At 44.8% G+C, this 20,973-nt stretch overlaps 1 protein-coding gene across 10 annotated transcripts in view; it reads left to right on the top strand.

Moving 5' to 3' along the window:
* EHMT1 (euchromatic histone lysine methyltransferase 1) overlaps positions 1–20,973 on the top strand; it is a 984,283-nt gene that overhangs the window by 902,035 nt on the left and 61,275 nt on the right. For all 10 annotated transcript variants that reach the window (XM_078642016.1, XM_078642018.1, XM_078642009.1 and 7 more), the window contains 3 exons: positions 7,557–7,672; positions 8,584–8,670; positions 11,800–11,878. In XM_078642016.1, coding sequence (XP_078498142.1) covers positions 7,557–7,672; positions 8,584–8,670; positions 11,800–11,878 — 282 coding nt within the window. The remainder of the gene's footprint in view (positions 1–7,556; positions 7,673–8,583; positions 8,671–11,799; positions 11,879–20,973) is intronic.

The following is a 20,973-nucleotide window of genomic DNA, read 5'->3' as shown; positions in this document are numbered from 1 at the left end:
TGCATCATTTCTGGGTTGGGGAGGCTATCTGGGAAAGATGTAAATCAGACTTCTGGCAGAGACCTGCCTGAATATCAACCTTCCAGATCTGAGGGCCATCTGCTTGGCGCTTAAAGGTTTTCTTTGTTCCATCAAGGAGAGGCTTGTACAGGTGCTCACTGACAACACCACTGCTGTGTGGTACTGCAGCAAGCAGGGTGGGTGGGGTCAGGAAACCCTGTGCCTCTGGAAATGAATGGATTACCAGGGAACCTCCTGGCAGGACCTGTTGAATGACTAGGCAGAAAAGCTCAGCAGGCTGATATACCCGGAGGTGATACAAAGTCTCTTCTGCGAATTGGGAGAACCTTGGCTCAGTCTGTTTGACACTGCCGACAACGTGCAATGTCATTCAACTCTTCTTTGGAGTTTCCAAGGCATCTCTCATTCAGAGATACGTTCCTCCTCGAGTGGAACTCGGGACTTGTGTATGCCTTTCAGTCATAGCACTCCTGCCTCGAGTTCTCAAGAAAATCTGAACCAACTGAGCCCAAGTCCTCCTAGTGGCTCTGGATTGAGATGCAGGATATGGTATCCAGATCTTCAGGAAATGAGCATCTATCCTCCGTGCATGCTGCACCCATGAGAGAAATGCCTGTCGCAGCATCAAGGCTGGGTTCTGCACCCATCCCTGTGCAATCTTCACCTTCAATCAATCAGGACTTTATATAGCGTAGCTACTCACCCGCTATGGTCTCAAGGAGCTGAGGCACCTTTATGCTTGGAGATTAGAATGGCAACAACTGAACACCTTCACCCCCTCCTCCAAAAGTGGTTGATGTCTAGGCAGCCAGGTGTCCCTCGACAAACATTGTACACAGCTGTTGTTGGAACAAACTTGTGGCTTGGTGTGGTGCTTGGCAGATAAGATCCTCTCCAGGCAATGTTTTGTTGTTTGTTTTGACCATAGCTCCGCAGGGCTTTTCTCTGGACACAGTTGAATGGTACCTTTTGGCTCTTTCGGCCTTTACCATTGGAGTATCAGCCCTCATTGTTTAAGTCTCCAAATGTTATGTGCTTTTTGAAAGGTTTACATCACATATTTGTTTTGTTCTTCTCACTGGTAGTTCCCATAGCCACACATCATCGCATTCTGCACAACACACCATGCACTACGCTGAACAGGGAACTTTGCAAGTCAGCGTAGGCAGCACATTGGCAGTCAGGCAGGATCATAGAGCGCGGTAGAGAGGTGGGGCTACCCCTCTCTACCATAGAGTGCACTCTGGGAAATGCAGGTCAGTGGTCTAGTTGGCCGGCCCAGTTAACCTGACTCCCTTAAATGAAGGCCAAGCAGCGGGCGTTCAGCGGAGACAGCGCAGTCCGAGTGGGACATGAGCTCTACTGACAATAACACTGTCAATTTAATTGCGGTAACAGAATACTGTTTTTAACCTTGACAGCCGGTTTTTACAAGCCCTGAATTGTACTTACTACATATTTTCCCTTTTGTTCTTCTCACTGGTAGTCCGCATAACCACACTGATCCTCGCATTCTGCAAAACACACCATGCGCTACGCTGACCAGGGAACGTTGCAAGTCAGCATAGGTAGCACGTTGGCAGGCAGGATCATAGAGCGCGGTAGAGAGGTGGGGCTACCCCTCTCTACCTTTAAGTGCACTCTGGGAAACACATGTCAGCGGTCTAGTTGACCGGCCCAGTTAACCTGACACCCATAAATGAAGGTCGGGCGTGATGCTGGCGGGCCAAAGGCAAGCCCGTCGGCGCCCAGGGGCCAGGAACCCTGCACAAATTTCAAGAATCTCCTATTCTGGTAAGGAATTACATAGCTTCAACACTCCCAGGGCAGTTGGTTGTGCCAGGGGCTGTCGAGCCAGTATCAGATTAGCCCTGTCAACATTGCAAACTAGAGAGGAAAGCACCTTCCGAGCCAGGGGCAAGCAAGATCAAGGAGCTAAAGGAGCTTCCGGCATTGATGCTAGTGTTGATTAATTGCTGCTCCCTGCCCAAACATAAAACAGAAATCTGTTTACTGTTAGAGGAGACAACCCAACTACTAGCGTTGAAGAAAATCTGCAAAAAATTCGAAAGGGACTGGAGGAAAAACTATGACCCACAACTTAAAACCTTGTACAAGTCATCCATTAGAGTCTACCACAATAGTATCAAAGAATTGCAGGCCAAATTCTTTGAGGAGAAGATCAGCCAGGCACAGAACTCCCCAAAGGAACTGTTCGCGGTAGTCAAGGCTTTAACCTCCCCAGGCCAGGATTCCCACCCAACAGGTACCTGAGGTGCAACGACTTAGCCACCTACTTCTTCACAAAAGTCACATACATCTACAGCTCCTTGAGGGCGGTCAGGGAAACAACCACAAGGTAGGAAGAGGATCAGGTGGTAACCCCGTTAAAACTATCACCAATCTCCCTTCAGTGGAGGCAGAGGAGGTAGAATTGTTGATGGGCTAGGTCTGGATCACCACTAAACTTCGCCCCTGCCGCAAATCCTCCAAACAGTCACACCTGCCTTCCTTCTCTAGTGAAGATCATAAACCAGTCTCTGGAGACGGGCATGGTCCCAGGGGCCCGGAAGCCCGCTTAAATTAAACCCTTGCTTGCTTAAAACATCCAATGCAACTAGGGAATTTCCGCCCCATTTCGATGCTGCCATTCGTTGGCAAGCTATTGGAAAAAAAGTCAATAGATTACTGGCTGAGTTGTTCGAAACAAACCATTGTCTCCACTCCACCCAGATGGGATTTCGCGCACAACACAGCACTGTGTCTGCTCTGTTGGCGGTGGTGGAGGAACTCAGAACATTGTTAGATCGGGAAAGCTCAGCAGCTTTACTTCTCTTGGACCGGAGTACTGCCTTCAACACAGTGGACCTCCACATTTTGCAAATCACTCTTGGCCATCAGGCTATAAGGTACCACGTTATAGTGGCTGGCCTCATTCTTGGAGAGAAGAACATTCCAAGTCTTAGAAAACACCAGCTTCTCTAAAATGATGTCACTAACGTGCGGGGTGCCACAAGGTTCCTTGCTGAGCCCCACTCTGTTTAATGTTTACATGGAGCCACTATCTCAGATTGCCCAAGATTTCGCCAACTCCATGAGGTCCTACGCGTACTATACACAGATGATGATTTCTTTAGACTCTAGAACCAACGGGGACTCTGAGAGGTTATCGCCATGTATGGAGAAAGTCATGGAATGGCTGATCAACAGCTGCTTAAAACTAAACGGTGATAACACACAGTTAATGATTCTCAGGAATAAGACAATTCCCAGGCCATCTTAAGCTGGCCTGACTGCCTGGGCAGCCCACCCATGCCAAAAGAATCTATCAAGAACCTCTGCTTCTAGCTCGAAAAGGACCTATCAATGACGACTCAAGTCAAGAAAGTCGCAGGCACCTGTTTCGGGCTACTTAGAAGTCTTTGGAAAATCCTATATCAGATTACCATACAGCTTAGGCAGACTGTTGTCCATTCTATGGTTACATCACATCTGGACTATGAAAACTCACTTTTCCTAGGGGCTCCGAAATACGTGGCCAACAGACTTCAGGTGGTCCAGAACGCTGCAGCAAGTCTGCTGTGTAAGGCCCCAGCTTGGGAGTCGGCGAAAAAGCTCCTTAAAGCACTGTATTGGCTCCCGGTAAAGGCCAGAATCAAATTCAAAGCACGTATTATAACGCTCAGAGCATTACACAATAGGGGTCCTAGAATAATCGGAAACCTGGTGTTCCCATATGTCCCAATTAGGAATCTGACATCGAGCTTGGAAGGACTCCTAAAACCAATAGGTGCCAGGAAAGCAAGGAGAGGAGGTAGATCCTTCGCCCACCTATCTCCCAAACTCTGGAACTCTCTACCACGGGAATCTCGGACCCTGGACAAAGAATTAGAATTTCGGAAGTCAATTAAAATATGGCTGTTCAAGCAGTACCTCTAACTTCCGTCCAGCCTCCGCTTGCTCCCTGTCTCCTAGCACTGGGAAGCACTAGGGCATTCATGCCCTCTACAAATCCTAAATATTAATAATATTTCCTTTTACCTTTGTCATGCCACAGTAGGACCATAACTTGATCCTCTTATATCAGATGTGCGCTGCCTTTGAGCTACTTCACAATTGTCTGTTGTGACTTCTCACCCTCAAGAAAGTGTTCCTCATCGCCATATCATTGGCATCATGTGTTAAGTGAGCTTTAGGCCTTGTCAAACTGCCATACACCACCGTTTTCTAAGATCATATTTTTTTGTGGACATGGGCATCCATCATTCCTAAAGTTGCAATGCTGTTCCACATCAGTCAAAGCTTCCCCGTGCCTGTGTCCTATGCTCTGCCTCACTCCTCTAAGGAAGAGAAGAGACTAGCCTATAAACCACAAGAGAGCTCTAAGCTTTTACATTGATTGTACCAGAGAACACTGACTGGGTGGACAGTCTGCTTTTTTGTGGAGTTCTCTTGACAGAAAAAAGGCAAGACTGTGCAGAAGAGAACCAGCTCCAGATGGATCGTGCTTTGCATTTAGATCTGCTACACATTGGCCTAAAAGCAGCTTTCGGAAGTACAAGTGCTAAAGTTGACGCCACTGTGTTGGCATGCAGAATCCCTGTTCTGGGCATTAGCCAGACGGCTAAGTGGATGTACCTCCATACGTTCACAAAGCAATGTTGTCTGGGCAGTCGAGTGCCCCAATAGCGGCATTTTTCCCGCTCTGTCCGGGTGAAATTTCGGATTTGAGTCTATTCACAAACATACCTCTGACTAGGTATTACTTTGGTATCTATTAAAAAATTGAGGAATCCACTGCTAAAAGTCTCTATTAGAAGAGAAAAGTACATACCTTTGTTAATGCTCTTTTTTGTTAGAGACTCCAAGTCGCAAATTCCTCACCCACCCTCCCTTTCTCCCCATTCTGTGATTAGACTCTATTCATTAATAAGATCCCAAGTGTAGGAATCTGCACACGCATCACAATCAATTTGCTCTTGGGGATGTGTATCTCTGGGCGCAAACAGCCTCAAAATCAAATGGCGTCTGCTTGCGGGAGTTGCACTTAAATAAGCTCCGCATGCAATTTCCTGAGTGGAACGGAGTCAGTGTGGAGCTGCATGATGCCACCCAACTGGTGTGCAGAAGTACTACTGAAACGTTTCGGGATCCAGTCTGACACCTGGTGAATATTCAAAAGACGAGAAATCTGCAGCTAGATATTTTCTACTGTACAGATCCTTTCATAAGGTACGTAACTTGTTCTTCAAGCCTAATTCCCATCTCAGAGTGACTATTATGCATAAATATGAAATATTCCTAATGATGGCCTTACATCCTATTTACCCACCATTACAATCAATCAAAACATTTGTATAGCGCGCTACTCACCTGGAAGGGTCTCAAGGCGCTGGGGGGAGGGGTCCGCTACTGCTCGAACAGCCAAGTCTTGAGTTGTTTCCTGAAGGCGAGATGGTCCTGTGTAAGCCGGAGGTGGATGGGGGTGGATTACATGAAGGTGTCCAGATATGATCGCTAAACCTTCAGGACACTTACTTCCATTTTCCAGTTGTATAGAAACATCGATAGTACTTAAGGTTTATAGTGGGGAACGATCATATCCAGTTCACTGTCCTACCATTCGGGCTAAATTCAACACCAAGAACTTCCAAACGGATGGCAGGGGTCACAAAAAAAATCATCTCGCTTTCTCCAACTTGATGATTGGTTGATCAGGGATGTTATGTTTGAGGAGGTCCTAAATCATTACTGAGTTGCTTCAGTGACCTTGTGCCGAATGGGGCTGCAGTTAAACTTCAAGAAGTCAACTGTTGTGCCAGGTCAATCAATAAACTACTTTGACCCAATTCTGGATACTTCACCTGCAAGAGTTTATCTTCTCTGAATTACATTTCCAGAGGCACCGGAGATATAATCTTTACTAGGATCAGTGCCCTCTTCTGTCTTTTGTTTTCCCTATTCCGGGCTCATGGACTCACTCTATCCCAGTCTGCGATTCAGTGTTTCTCTTGGTAGTGGCATTCTCGACATCTTCTGAAAGAAGTTTCGTCATGAAATTCAAACACATGCCATCATCAGATGTCTCTCTTCTTAGATAAGGTGCTCCTAGGGGCCCTTTTCAGGTTCAGGAACGTGGCTGAGAAGGAGAGAACGTCCCATTTCTGTGTACTGCAAGTTTTTTATTTAATCATTGAAGACAAGGTATGTTATTGCTCTGGCAGTTAACACAACCGCGATGTACTATCTGAACAAGCAAAGAGGATGACTTCCAGACCTCTAGCTCTAGAAGCACAAATCAATTGGAAATGGCTCATTGCAGGAGACTTACACACCACAGAGGTTCACGTTCTAAGAATTCAGAATGTTGAGGCAGACTCGCTCAGCAGGTTATTTAAAGAAAACCATGAGTGCTTCCTCAGTGACAATGCTCTGCAAAGCGTATTTCACAATTGAGGACTTTGACTGCTATATCTATTTGCATGCTCACAAAACAATACCCACAGTGTCTCTAAGTACTATCAAATAGGGTTGAACAGGAAAGTCCTTTTGACAGACTAGGCATGGATGTTTTGTTACACGTTCCCTTCGATTCTACTAATCCCAAGAATGTTTCCCTGTCCCATTTGGATAGCCAGATTGATCCTTATAGCTCCAGGATACCCGTTGGGTGGCAGTTGCGCTATATAAGTATTCCTTACATTACATAGCTCCAGAGGGACCTTCACTCCTGCAAAAATATTTATAATATTTTGCCACAGGACTAAATGGACATTCTGAAAGAGGCAAAGCGTCCTTCCACCAGAACATCATATGCTCTCAAATAAAAATGGTTCTGCATCCAAAACAGCTACTGTCCCTCCAGTTCTCTAGAATGTTTGAATCCTGTATCTTCTGCATTTAACGCAATCTAGATGGAACTTTTCCTCAGTTAAGGTACACCTTGCAGCAATCATTGCCTATAGGAAATCTCCTCCTCAAATATTGTTTTCTTCAGAATACCTTTAGAAAACGATTTCTTGGAAGTATTAGGAAGATAATTCCAATCCAACCCCCCTGCCACTCCACAACTCCTTCCTCCTTCACTTGGTCTTCATTGCCACTATGAGAGTTTACCATTGTCCTTCTGGGGTCCAAAATTTGAGCCCACGCATATGATGTCTTTACAGACTTGGACTTGCAAATCGACTTTTCTTGTAGCCATTACCTTAACTAATTAAAGGTGCAGAGGATTGCAAAACAAAACTGACGTCCGCTCACAGGGCTGGCAAATCTGTGCCATCACTCTAAGGCAGTGCATCACAGTCTAAAATAAGGATCTAGTCTGGCACCTAAGATTATTCTAAAGGTGAATAATCTGCATTACTAAATGTAAATAACGACATTTTTTTTGTAGAACAGAGATATTCTCATTATAAATATGCTGCATGTTCTTGCACGTGAACAGATAGTCAAGTTTGTGATTGTAATGTTAATTGCCCTGATGACGTTCATAGAAGTAATGTTTTCCCTCTTACTTACATGGTTTGCTACAGAGTGGACGACTCCTGCCTGAGTTTAATATGATGGAGCCACCTTTGATCTTTGAGTGTAACCATGCCTGCTCTTGTTGGAGGACATGCCGCAATCGTGTGGTACAGAATGGTCTCAGGTGAGAAAGCTGACTGTTTTATTCCGTTTAGTATTCATAGGGGTTTAATAAACTTGAGCAAAGAGTTGAAGAGCAAGTCTTATTGAAGTATTAAAGAAATTCCCTATCACTAAAACTCCACATTCCATCCATCAACTGTCCATGTGTGCAAGGTCTTGGGTAAGAAGTCTTTGCTTTATTCTGGTAAAACAAAAAAGAGCAGTTTATATCCCATTATATCAAACCTGCCCACTACACTAAACTGTTACGCATTGCATATGATAGCCTGGAGGAAACCAAAACATGTTCTAAAGGCACTAAGTAAATTTGACCCTTGAATTTTCTTGTATGTGATGAAGTACGAATGACTTTACAAGCCTCATGGGGAAATGCATCTTCTTTAAGAAAAGGGGGAATACTATTACTACAGAACTCAAACAGCTGTCTGCAGATTGATCACCTCTCACAGCTACTCTTCTAAGGTGCCACAGCTGCCTCCATTTGGTGACTGTGCAGCATTCCCTGGGTGTTGCCAGCTGTATCATCTGGCTGCTGCTCAAGCTGCTTCCAATGGGAATTGCAGCAGCACTGTCATTTATGATTATGTGGCACACCACCACCACAAGTTATTTGGGAGCACTACTAACACTGTTTCCTGAGAACATTCCTACAGCATGACCCATGGTTATGGTGCAGTAGTATTCTGTTGCGAGCTCCAAATTTAGCATCCTGTTTTTTTTCAATTAAGACTTTTTTCATATTTTTTTTTTTACAAATTGTAGTGCTAGTAACAGTAACGGGGACTGTGAAGTATCTTATGTTTTGTTTTTTCCAACTGCAGGATCTTTTTCCATGAATATAAAAGTAAGTTATGCACTGTTTTAACTGGCTTTTTCCAAAAGTATTTCTAATATATGTTTTTATTTCTACAGGGTTCGATTGCAACTTTACCGAACCAAAAATATGGGATGGGGTGTCCAGACGCAGCAAGATATTCCACTGGGGACCTTTGTATGCGAGTAAGTCCTGCCCTTAGATGAATTGTCATTCACCAAAGTAGACGAGTGCACATCTCTATACTGCAATATTTTTTAATGGATACTCATTCCTTAAGGAAACGATTGCCCAGATGCCAGAATTGATTTAAAAAATTTTCAGCCAAAGTAAGTCACTAGTGCCAGGCATCAGCCTTCTTAGTCCAGAGCCGCATTCTGCAACATCGTTGCTAGTCCTAAACAGACAGAATAAAAAGCACACGACCACCAGTGACATCCATTCCAGATGACATGGAAATATGTAGTAACCCTGACTTTTGGAGAGCTTCTGATGAAGTGCTGCAAGTTCGGTTAGCCCTACTTCCAGATCAGTGTGCATTACTGAAGGATGTGTAGAGAGCTTCCTTGTTTCTGCATGGTTTGAGTTTTATCGTTTGCAAACTAAAAAAATAAAATAAACTTTGTTAATGTAAAGTTACGCTTTTTACTAAAAAAAAAAACAATTGTTACAAGTACATTAAAATGACTCTAAATACCTTTAGTTAAAGAATGCTATGGCTGGGGTGTATATACTAAGTGATTAAAATATTCCAATTGTTGAGAGCAGTTCAGGCATGCAGATGACAATTACATTTAGTTTAGATACTGAAGGTTGGGTGCCTGTCCCCTTTTACTGTCCATCTGAATATCAGATTGCAAGGAAGCAGGCTTTTTGCAGGGTCACCCCCATATGTGCCCCCATTTCGACCACTAGGTACTGGTGTAATGGCTATGAAATGCATTGTGCTTCGCTAAACAGGACTTAGTGCATGTGCTCTGACCCTTAAAATGGTGTATGTTTATTCAGTGTCTCCTCAATTGGCATAGCCTAGCTTGCTTGCGAGTCATTAGTATGTGGTACCAGTGGCAACTAGGGCCTGTAAGTTAGTGTGTCTACCCTTCCCCTGGGACTTTAGCACTTGCTCTGGCACCCTGCATAGTTCAAGGTAAAACATGGCTGCCAGCCTTCCACTGCAGACTGGAAGGGCATTTTTAAACTGCAAACTTTACTTGGCCATCAAGGTAGTAGCAAAGTTGAAGCCTTCCTTTTTTAATATATGCAAGTCACCCCTGATGCAGGCCTATCAAGCCATAAGGCAGTGTGCTGTATGGTAAAAAGTAGAACATGTACTTTTACGTGTACCAGCAGTAAAAACCCTACATTTTCGTTTTTCTGTGGAAAAACTAGTAGCCCCTTTGGCAAGTACAGAGGTACATGCTTACATCTCAGCCCTCCTAACTTTTGAATGGGACTTCTAAAGTTGGTACTGTAAGGTATCAAGAGAATCCAATTTAATGGTTAAATCAAGTGTAATGTTGCTGTTGGGCAAAGTGCAACTTTCAGTGCCCGTTTACTGTTGTACTCGGGATCTATCCTGCAGACTGCTTTCTGCTGTCCTGGGGAGACATGTGAATGCCTTCAGGACAGGAGACAATAGGTTCCTGCACAGGAGAGAGTTGTTATTTTCCTCCTGCAGAAAGCCACACAGGTGTTAGTCCAAAAGGCAAGCTTGTAAGGTGAAGCCCCCTTTGAAGGGCAAATGGCCAACACTTACTAGAGGGTCTGCGCTATTGTTTAGGTAGACCACCTGGCACTAGGTACAGGGAAGAGGAATCCATTTGTTAACCTGGTTGTTGAGGGGCATGTATCTCCCTTGGTAGCCACACCTCCGAGTTGGGCTAGGGAGCTCTGGTTGCAGAGGTAGAGGTGTCACCATGTTTGGAGTGGGCAGAATGGTGCACCTTAGGATAGTCATGTTGCACACTTCCCGGTAAGTGTTCTTTAGGTGGGATGGAACTTATTAGTCTATTTGCCACGGACCGTGTCTACCCTGAGAGCACTTTTTGTGCATAAATAGAATAGGGCAACTCTGGCATTCAGAACTCAGATCTCAACTGGACTGGAAGAAGGACTGCCCTTCTGCACCAAGTTCCCAGCAAAGCGAGGCTGCACTGGCGTTGGCTGAACCTGCTGCACTTGGTAGCTAGCCAAGAAAAGGGACTGTGCCTGCGATGTCCTGCTCAATGAAAAGTTGTCTCTATAGCCCAGCCAAAGCACAGAGACTTCAGAGTCAACAGCTGAAGTAGCCTCCTGAGGGCAAGTTGAAGGCCAGATCGCTGCTCCATGCCATCATGCAGGACAAGGGACTAGGACTCGATGCTCAGAAGTTGCACTGAGTCTTCTGAACCCGGCAGAGTTGTCAGAGTGCAGCTTGGATGCCCAGAAGCCAAGCTACAACCTGGAGAAGGATTTAGCTGTGTCCGCTACTCTGCACGACTGGTAGTCCAGTTCTGACTGGATTTCAGCCAGTCGAGACAGGACCTCGTGGGACGTTGAAACCTGTGCCCAAGACACACCCTTCACCTTCATGGACCGATGAGTACCTACAGGAAGACACGCGTCGCATCCACATTATCCTTCAGCATCCCGTATTCTAAGCACCAGGACCACTCCATAAGAATCTATTGGACTGAGGTTAAAGCTCCTGGACCTGCTTGAAGACTCCTTCTCCTGTGGTGGTAACTGTTTCTGAGGGCCTTGCTGTTCCCGCTGACTGGTTCCATACTGAGTTGGTCACCTTAAGTGACTCTAAGTAACCACATTACAACGTGCCCAACTTTTTGCTGAAAAAGTGTGATTGTCAAATTCAGTTTAATTTTTCAGTGTTTGTTCACGATAAAGTGAAATGCTTTGATTTGCCATAACTATAAAATCTTTATCTCTGGAACCCTCTGGTGGATCTTTTTCGTTGTGGTATCTAAAAATATATAACAATCATCTTTAGTTTTATAAATTGGCATTGGATTTCCTTGATGATGTGTCGATTTCTTCTTCAGTTGTGTTGGTGCTGTTTAAATGCTTTTCACTTGTTCCTTTGTTTATGCTTTGCTGCTCCGATCCACAGCTATGCAGGGTTAAGCTGCAGATTTGACAAATGAAACCTTCTGGTCCTACAGAAACTGGTAAGTGTATTACACGGTGGGGTCTCATGGCCACACCATATAATACACCCCATTTCTTCACACAGTGTATGAAGAGACATGCGCTGAATAATTTGAATCCAAGAAAGAGAGGGTGGTCTAAGTGTTTCGTTTTTGTGTCTAATCTTCCAGGTATGTTGGAGAGATGATTTCTGATGTAGAAGCAGACGTTCGTGAGGAAGATTCTTACCTCTTCGACCTTGACAACAAGGTAGGGCGCCTCCAGATAAGAACAGTTTGTCCATAGCCAGATAATTTCCTAATTCAGATTTAACTCCCTCTTAATTTGTGGAGCCTGTGAGCAAAACAGTCTTATCAAATTGAGATGAAAGCACAATAATTTTGGAGTGACCATTTCCAGAGATGAGATAAATTACAAAAAGGACACCCATTGACTTTTATTTTCTGAATATTTTCCTTAAATACTGCTGCCAAATCTGCTCTGTCTATGCTGGTGTGTTGTATTTTATTAGTTGATACAGTGAACATTTCATGCCATTGAATAACTAAGTTGAGATGGCTAAATTGCATTCCCTTAATTAACAGGCAACCATTTCACCTTAATACTGATCATATATATATATATTTACATCCAACACAGAGTTTAAGGTTTAATATGTGTGCTACCCTTACCAGTTTTTTGTTGGAACAAATGATGAATGACCCTTTCGTAGATTTTATACTTATGGGGACTTTAATTTAAATATATTAGTATCATTTGTAAGAGACAATTCTACACAGTCACAAGATCATCAATGGGCAATCCCAGAGCAGACACTTAATTCAATAATAAAGTCCAGACAAACTAAAGAAGGAGCAAAATTTGTGAAGGACATAGAAGCAATGGGACTACGAATATTAAATGGGAGATTCCCTTTAGATTCACCACCTGCATGGACGTTTCATTCACATAATTCGTAGTGACGAATTGACTATACGATGGTATCACTGAATATCTTTAACAATTTTACCTCGTATTATCTAAGGAAGGTGCCTGATAGTGATCATAGTCAGCAAATCACTACAAATTTGTGAATAAAAAAACACCAAAAGTATCTAACAACGCAAGGCCAGAAGAGAACCATCAACTATAGAAAACTTATCTGGAAACCTCACAATGAAAATGATACAAATGAATTGGCCCAAAAACTGGTTTAAGATTGTTTTGGAGATAAAACCATGAAATCCCCAATTGAACAATGGGTACATTTTACAGGTAAAATAGCCAAATTGTATAATTTTACACCTAAAGTTAAAGATAAACAAGTGATACGGATGGAAAAAAAGAAAGATTAATTTACCTTATACAATAAGGAAAATGAGACGGACTCGTAACCATCTCTGGAGACAGTTAACCAAGTTTCCATACAATAAAGAAATATCAATTAAACTAAAAACTACAAATCAAAATTTGAGGAAATTAATTTGGAACGAAAAAAAACAAGCTAAGCCTGATCTAGGGACAAAAAAATGCTAGCAACCAAACAAACCCAAGGGAATTTTGGAAAATAATAAATGGTCTAGTAAGACCTAATACATCTGTGGTAACATGTGTATTAACTGAAAATGAATGGGTTGACTTTCTGGTAAAACATTTAAACTCTGATGGGAACTTAATGAATCAGGTCGGCAATCAGAACAGGATAGATACACTAAATCATGAAATGGACCATGAAATTGATATAACAAAGCTACAAGTTTCTAAACTTATAGTGAAACAAAAAGATGGGGCACCAGGTCCTAATGGTATTCCCTTTGCCCTTTACAAGAAAGAACCGGACCTATGGCCAGAACATCTAACAGACGTTTTTGAAGTAGTAGCACAGACATTGACAATACCTGAATCCTGGAGAGGTTCTCAAATATTCCCTATTTATAAGAAAGGAAATTGGGCCTATCCAGAAAACTATTTTCTAATAACTCTTCAAGATACAGATGCCAAATTATTTGCGGGATTTTACTTTCAAATCGATCTGAATGGGCAAAGGATAAACAGATACTCCCGCCTAATCAAATAGGTTTTATTAAAGGATTAGGTACTACTACAAATATATTAGCCCTATCACTATTGATGGACAAAACTATTTTAAGGAAACAACCCTTGTATTTGTGCTTTGTCGATTTTAGATCTGCTTTTGATTGCGTGCACACACAACACTTGTAGAGAAAATTACAGGAGCAAGATATCCCAGTTCCATTGCTAAAATTAATTCAACTTTTGTATACCGACACCTGGGTTAGAGTGCGGATGGGGGAGGCCCTGACATTAACGAAGGAAATATTAACGGCAGCAGGACTAAAAGCAAGGGTGTGTAGTGGCCCCATTACTTTTTAATCCGTTTTAGCAGATCTTGCAGACGCACTGAATGACATAAATGCGCACCCGCCTAATTAGCCAACAAACAAATATTGAACTTGCTGTACGCAGATGATGTCATACTCTTAAGCAAATCAAAAGTGGGGTTACAACGGCTAATTGATCGAATATCATCGTATTCGAAAGAAAATGGGATTGTAATAAACGAAACAAAAACTAAAGTTATGGTGATTACTAAAAATGCAAGACTAAAGCATAAATCCAAATGGTTTCTGGAAAAGGTTCAATTAGAACAAGTAGAATCATATAGATGTCTGTGTGCTTTATTTAATGATAATGGAAATGTTCTCCCGCAAAAACTGGATATTCAAAGGAAAGCAAATGCTTTGACAGCAGCATTTAGCATCCTACAGAAATCACTAAGCGATCTGACTTGCCATCCCCTCCTAAAGATTATATCCACAAAATTGTTGCCCACTTTAACATATGGTAGTGAGGCTTTAAATGGGAAAGGTGCTGTAATCATAAATACTGCGGTCTCAAAAACTTTTTTAAAGCTTTTCCGTTTGCCTAATAACGCATCCCCAGCGCAAATAAGGCTGGAGTTTGGCCTAAATGACCAGTTGTATGCGCGAAAAGGTCAGTTTATTAAAGTGGCAGGAAATAAATGAAAACAGGAAGTTGCAGGCCTGGAAATACTACAAGCATTTGCAATGCAATAGGTCTCGCATTAGGAAATTGTGAGCTATTGGTATTGTAAATGACAATTATTTTATTTCTGTCTTGGTTTAGAAAATAGCTAAATTAATAGCTTTGTCATTTACAATGCCAATAGTTATAACTTTCGCAAATGTGACGCCTATAGCATTTGTAATGCAATATGTCTTGTATTTACGTGACTTAGATGTATTGCTATTACAAATAATGGCTTTTAATTTTTTTAAATAATTAATACTTAAATAAAATTTATTGTTATTTATAATAGCAATAGCTTAAACTTTTGTAAATAACTTTTGTGAAGATTGTGTTAAGTGTATTTTATTGTGACGAAAATCCAAGAACAGAAGTGAAATATTAACATCTTTTTGTGACATTTGTAATAAAGTTTGAGACATTGAGAGAACATATTTGAACCAGTTGTTGTTGAATGGTTGCACAGATTGATGCTGTGGGGCCCCTGAGTGGTGGTGCTGAGTAAAAGTAAGTGCAAAAAAACGCAAAGGAGAAAAAAACATTACCGGAGAAAGGGGAGGCCAGATAGCCAGTGCTCAAAGGGGGGCTGGGCAGTGGTGGAGGAGAAAGGGAGATTTAAATCGGTGCCCGGGAGTGTGAGAAATAGGTGAGAGATAGGCGCTAGAGCGTCGGCGGAGTCGGGTTCAGAGTTACGGCTGGTTGTGGGCAGAGAATTGAGAGTCCATCGGGGGTGGGGGGGAGAGGTAGCGAGACCTGGGGAGAGAGAGGGGGAGAACCAGCGGTGAGGGGCAGTGGTAACCAGTCACGGCGGTTGAAAAAGGGTGCGGGAGGTAGTGCTGAAGTGATCGGGGAAAGGCTCGCGATAGAAGGGAGAGACCGTGCTGGGAGACGGGCGAGGCATGGAAAGCAAAACACTGAGGAGGGCAGGTGAAGAGTGGCCGGGGAAGGAGGCTATCCAGTGCTGTGGGTAGGTGGAGGGACAGTCGAAGTGAAGGAGAGGGAAAGGGGCGGGCACAAAAAGGGAAGGGTTGCAGTGCTGAAAGAGTGGCTTGAGCCCAGGGAAGAGGCCGTAGGAGTAGGGAGTGCCAGTGTTATTGTGTATCGGGGGCGTTGTAGAGGGAGTGAAGGACTATGTATTTGTGCTGTTTGAGATAGCGCCAGCCTCCACCCAAATGTGATAAAGCGCTTTACATATGATGATTGAGTACCAGGAGGCCAAAGAGAGTCCGTGGTGCAGGACGATAAAAGTGGGATAGTATAGAGTCAGTGAAAAGGGGAGAAAAAGTGATGCCCGCCAATCCCCGTGGAAGAGAAAGGAGGAGTAGCAAGTGCAGGGGGAGGATAAGGGTGGATGAGGAGCACGTGCTGGCGGAGGGAGGGGGGAGTAAGGCAGGAGAACCAGTGCGGGGGGGTCAGTGGGGGGGGGGGGGTGAGTGGAGTCTGGTTGCGTGCCAGAGAGTGGGTGGGTGAACTGGGCAGAGAGGGAGGGGCGCTGACTGTGTTGAGAGCTGCAGGTGTTGTGAAATAAAGATAAACTGGGCGGAACAAATAAATTATGAAGGGAGGAGATTAGGACGGGCGCGAAGAACAGATGAAGACTGTAAAGGGCGAGAAGGGAGGGTAGAGGCAAAAAGTGTCAGGTGCAGAGTAATGGTGGCTGGAAGAAAGGATGGTGTATATACATAGGGCCGACATCTGATATAGGCGAACTGGGCCCAAGCCCAGGGTGCCAAGCTCCAGAGGGGCGAAAAGAACTGTCCGCACAAAGGGCCTGCAAACAACACGATCTGTGTATAATTTAGGGGCGTTGAGGGTGGTGGCGGAGATGTTTCTGTTCAGAGAACCCTCGTGGCTCTGATGTGATCAGTCAATGACAAGCTGTTGAAAACAAAAGGGACCTCGCGTTGCCTTATTTTACGCACAATCGGGAGCAAGGGCGAAAATCTGGTGCCGCCCAGGGCGCTTTCTGAGCAAAGGCCGGCCATGGGCTTGAGAAAGGAGGATGAGGAGATAAAGCTGGTTCTGAGGAAGAAGGACTGTCTAGGAACATTAGGGTTGTGAAGGAGGACTAAGGGCGAGGATAGAGGACGGGAGAGCCGGGTCGTAGGGTGAGGAGGGAGGTGAATGGGGCTACAGAGTCCGAATATTCGGTGATGCAGAGAGAAGCAGGAGCAATGCCCGGAGCTGGGAGTGAGATTGGAAGGCTGGAGGCCTGCAGCAGGGAGTGGAGATCGGGCCCTGTGATTGGTGGAGCGGCTCGATTCTGACCCGATGGCAGCTCGTCACCGGAGCTCACTGTTGCTGCCTGACTGAACTTCCCTCAGCAGCCCTAGCAGCTTCAGGGCCACGGAGATAGAGGGAATGGAGTGACGTCCCTCAAAACGAAGGCTCTCAGGGTAGGATTTGGACGGAAAATAGACCCGGGCACCAAGAATAAGAGAGGCATGCAATAAAGAATCACATAGCAAACAAGCACAGTATCGCTACAAGTACAGCAGCCATCCACTTATACAAACAGAACACCAGTAGGCAGTTAGCCAGAAGGTTCGCAAGTTTAAATAGCAAAAGCTCAATAAACAAGCATTGGCGCCGCGCGGCTGTAAAAGTGAGCCGCGCGGCAATAAAACAGCAAGAAGAACGGGGGAATGGGAGTAAAACAGGAATTATAAACAAGCGCAAAAGACACGCAGGATACAATAAAAAAAATAAAAGCGGCCGCAAAATTAAATGAAAAGCGGCAGCCGGGAAATGCTCTCGGCACGGCGGGGGTGCATTCCTTTGAAGTGAAGCTCTACGCTGTCCAATAAAAAAGCTTTCACTTTAAAGTCAGCAGGATTGGTATTATTGTGGAAAATAAAACGAAGCTATAGATAACAAGCTCTTGGCATTGCTGTGGGGATGGGGGGAGGAGAAATGCGAGACACGGCCTGGCGGCCGTGAAAGTGAAAGTACGGCCGGCCGTGGGTATCAACAGCAGGGGTGACTAATTAGGGGGGAGGAGAAATGCCTGAGGCCGAGCACACGCTGGGGGAAGCTTCAGATGCCTGTGGGAGGGAGGCTGATGGCTTTGATGTTCCGCCCCAGTGCCCCACACGAACTGTATGAAATCCGCAATAGTTTCAGACCTTGGTTTAGCCTCTATACTCTTGTCCTATTATCTCTTGCGCGATTAATAGGACGAGACCTAAAAAACAGCTTTGAAAGAATTTGGTGTAATGCTGATCTGGGGTAATACAATAACCCTGGAATCATTCCAAAAAGCCATCAACAAAATAACCAATCATCTATCGCTGATAAAACATAGACATATTAGTAAAAATAAAACATGCATGGCCAATAATAAGTGGATTTTAAAAAAAGAAAGTACAACAATACTTAGAAACGCCATGGTTGTTAACAAATAAACAAATCTTCATAAAAGCACATTTTGGTGTATTTCCGGGATTATGCCATCTAACACCATGGATAAAGTCAGAAGAGGACACACTATGTAGGTTATGTAAATCAGGAGAGGAGAACATTATGCACCTACTGTGTCTTTGTCCTAAACTGGATAATGAAAGAAAAAACATACTCAAGAGACTGTTCAATGATCGAGGAGTAAGGACCTGTAGGCAAGCATTGATAGTATGTCTGCACTCTGATATACTTAAGAATTCTACTTCTAAAGTTTTTTGTAAGAATAGGAACAAAACTAGAAGAGCACAAGTCAAAACCCATAATTACCATATAAAAGTACTATGAAATGAATTTTATTGTGACAAAAAATTGTCACAGTACAGAAGGTTAAACTAACCGTCAAGCCGGATACAGCAGGAGCGATGACTGATGCTAATTAACCTTTTTCCCCTTTCTTTGGCAGCATCTGCGAGTTTATGTATTCTCACTCCACAGATTATACCATAGCAGGGGAAAGGGTAAAAAGGAACAAATGAAACAATAAAGTTGTGGCAGCAGAACACTGAGTGGCGCGCTGGAGTTGTATTCTTCAGTCCTATACTTGCCTCATGTTTCCTGTAGATAAGACACAACATAACGTGAGTGGTACTCTACCCCACCCTCATGCATAAATAATGGTTATCAGAAAGATATATATGTATCTGCCACACTTACATTTGTATGCTGCCACAATCAATCCAAGAAAAGAGGCACAAAAAGGTAAAAATAAAGAAAATAATCAATTTTTGGCTATTCCCAAAGTCTGAGATAATGCTCTCACTCTACAGCCTAGCTCTCCTGGTAACGACAAGAATGTAATAAAAAATTAAAGTACTTAGCCTTCTTGCAGCATTTCCAGATAGAATCCATGTTTCATTTGGATGTCTGCGGAAGATGTTCGTGTAAGCTAGCTGTTTGTATTCCAACCAATGAAACTAAAAAGCCTCCAGGAAATCGGCTGCCACTCCGAGCCTCTCACCGGCTCAAAAATAACAAATCCAAAAATAAAGAATTTCGCGCACCAGCACGTCTTCACTCGGCGTTCCCTGAAGTCTTGGGAAAGATGGTGACTTATGCCACGGCCCTGCAGGCCTCCCTTGGGTCCCATCCCCTCCCTGGGGCATCCTCGGACCCCCCCTGCGTGCGGGAAATCTATGGTGGACTCGCCAGTGGGTTCGCTCCCGGCTCAGGCTGAGCACCTTGCCTCAGGTGACAGAGGTATGGCGTCGTCAGGGTGCGGCCCGGCAGTCCCCCTCTGCGGCCCATAGCACCCCTAACGCTTTGCATAGTCCATTGGGGCTCCCTGTGGTGTTGCAGTTGGTCGCTGATACTCGCAGCTCGTCTCTGAGTCCCCCTCTGCTCTCGGAAGGGCGGCTGCCTTTTCGGAGGCCAAGCCGGTGCCCGTACGGTGCCATGGACTTGCCTCCTCGGCTCCTTTCCTTACTTCGGAGCCTGTTGTGGTTAAGGCCGAGTCGGCGCCGGTCCGGCGCTGTAGACTTGCCTCCCCGGCTCCTTTCCTTACTTCAGAACCAGAGCCTGTTGTTGTTGTGGCCGAGTCGGTGCGGAATGATGCAGAGTCTGCGCCGGCCGATGATGCCCTGGCGCTTCCTCGACGCCAGGTCGTCGACTCCTCTCTGGGAGGTCAGAGCCTGATAATCGACTCCTCTCCGGAGAAAGTTCAGCGTCACCCCAACGTCCGTCGACGCCGGATCCATCCTTGGTTCGGGTAATGTAGAGACGCTTCTGCCTTTCAAAGCTTCCCTTTATGATGCCCTTCTGGGGACCTGGGCTCAGCCTGCTTCGGGTGATCCGGTGGCTCGTTCCATCATGCACCGCCACTGCCCTGCCCCGCACGATCCAGTTTGCTTGTTTGTCCACACGGACGTTCAGGGGCTTGTTCTGCAAACTGACTTTCTTTCCTTGCCTCTTCTTCTGGTTGCTCTTCTTCTTGGGGGTCTTGTCTGTCCCGTTCCTGTGCTAAACAGTCCCTCTCTTCGGTGGGGGTGTATTTCTCCTCCCAGTCGGAGGTGGTGGTTCTAGAGATTTTATGTTGTTCTCCACAGCTCTGCGTGCACTTTTTATGATCCCTTTTGGCACCTTTGGTGCCCACGGAGAACATACCCTTCGAACGTGACTTTTTTTCCTTCAAGTGTCACCCTTTTCTGTGTCTGGTGTGCCTGCGGGACAGTTCCTCTTCTGGGGGTCGTCCCGGGTGCTGCGCCCTGTATCTCTATCTCTCTTTGGGTGTGTTCTTCCCCTTGACCTTCACGTTGCCTTGTTGGGCAGTCCCTTCATCATCTTAGCTACACTACTTGCTTTGTCTCCGTAACTGTCTGATACGTGCATGTTCCTCGTTGTGGTCCACCCCTGTCACTTTCTTGTGACTGAGTATTGCACTTGGTGTGGCTTGTGTTTCACGCTTGCACTACTGGGCGTTGTTCAGTCCCTGCCTCTTTTCCTCTGCTTTCTGGCTGCTGCCTGTCCGGCCTCCCTTGCGTAGGTCCGCCGGGAAGGATCTAGTCATGTCACTCCGTGTTGTCCTCTGGGTCTTGGTTGGTGACACCTTAGCGCCCATTGGGCTCTGGGAGTGGTTCTTCTTCATTCCCTCCTTTGCACTCTCTCTTCAGTTCTGGAATTGAATCTTAATGCAGGTATTCCAGCCCGTATTCACACGGGTGGGGTCTCGTGCTCTTCTGGTCATCTTGTCTTTTGCTCTTCCGAGCTGCTTTTCCCGTAGTCCGTCACCCTGTTGTCGGCTCTGTGCTTTTGGGCACTATATATTGTTGTGTCTCAGACCCACCTCCCCAAGGGGTACAGCTGTGGTATCTATTCTAAGTTAAGGAATCTGCGGCTAGATG

This window comes from Lissotriton helveticus, chromosome 5_1 (assembly GCF_964261635.1).
Source record: "Lissotriton helveticus chromosome 5_1, aLisHel1.1, whole genome shotgun sequence".
Taxonomy (NCBI): Eukaryota; Metazoa; Chordata; class Amphibia; order Caudata; family Salamandridae; genus Lissotriton; species Lissotriton helveticus.
Note: the sequence above shows the minus strand (reverse complement) of the source record. Positions and strands in the feature narration are given on the sequence as shown.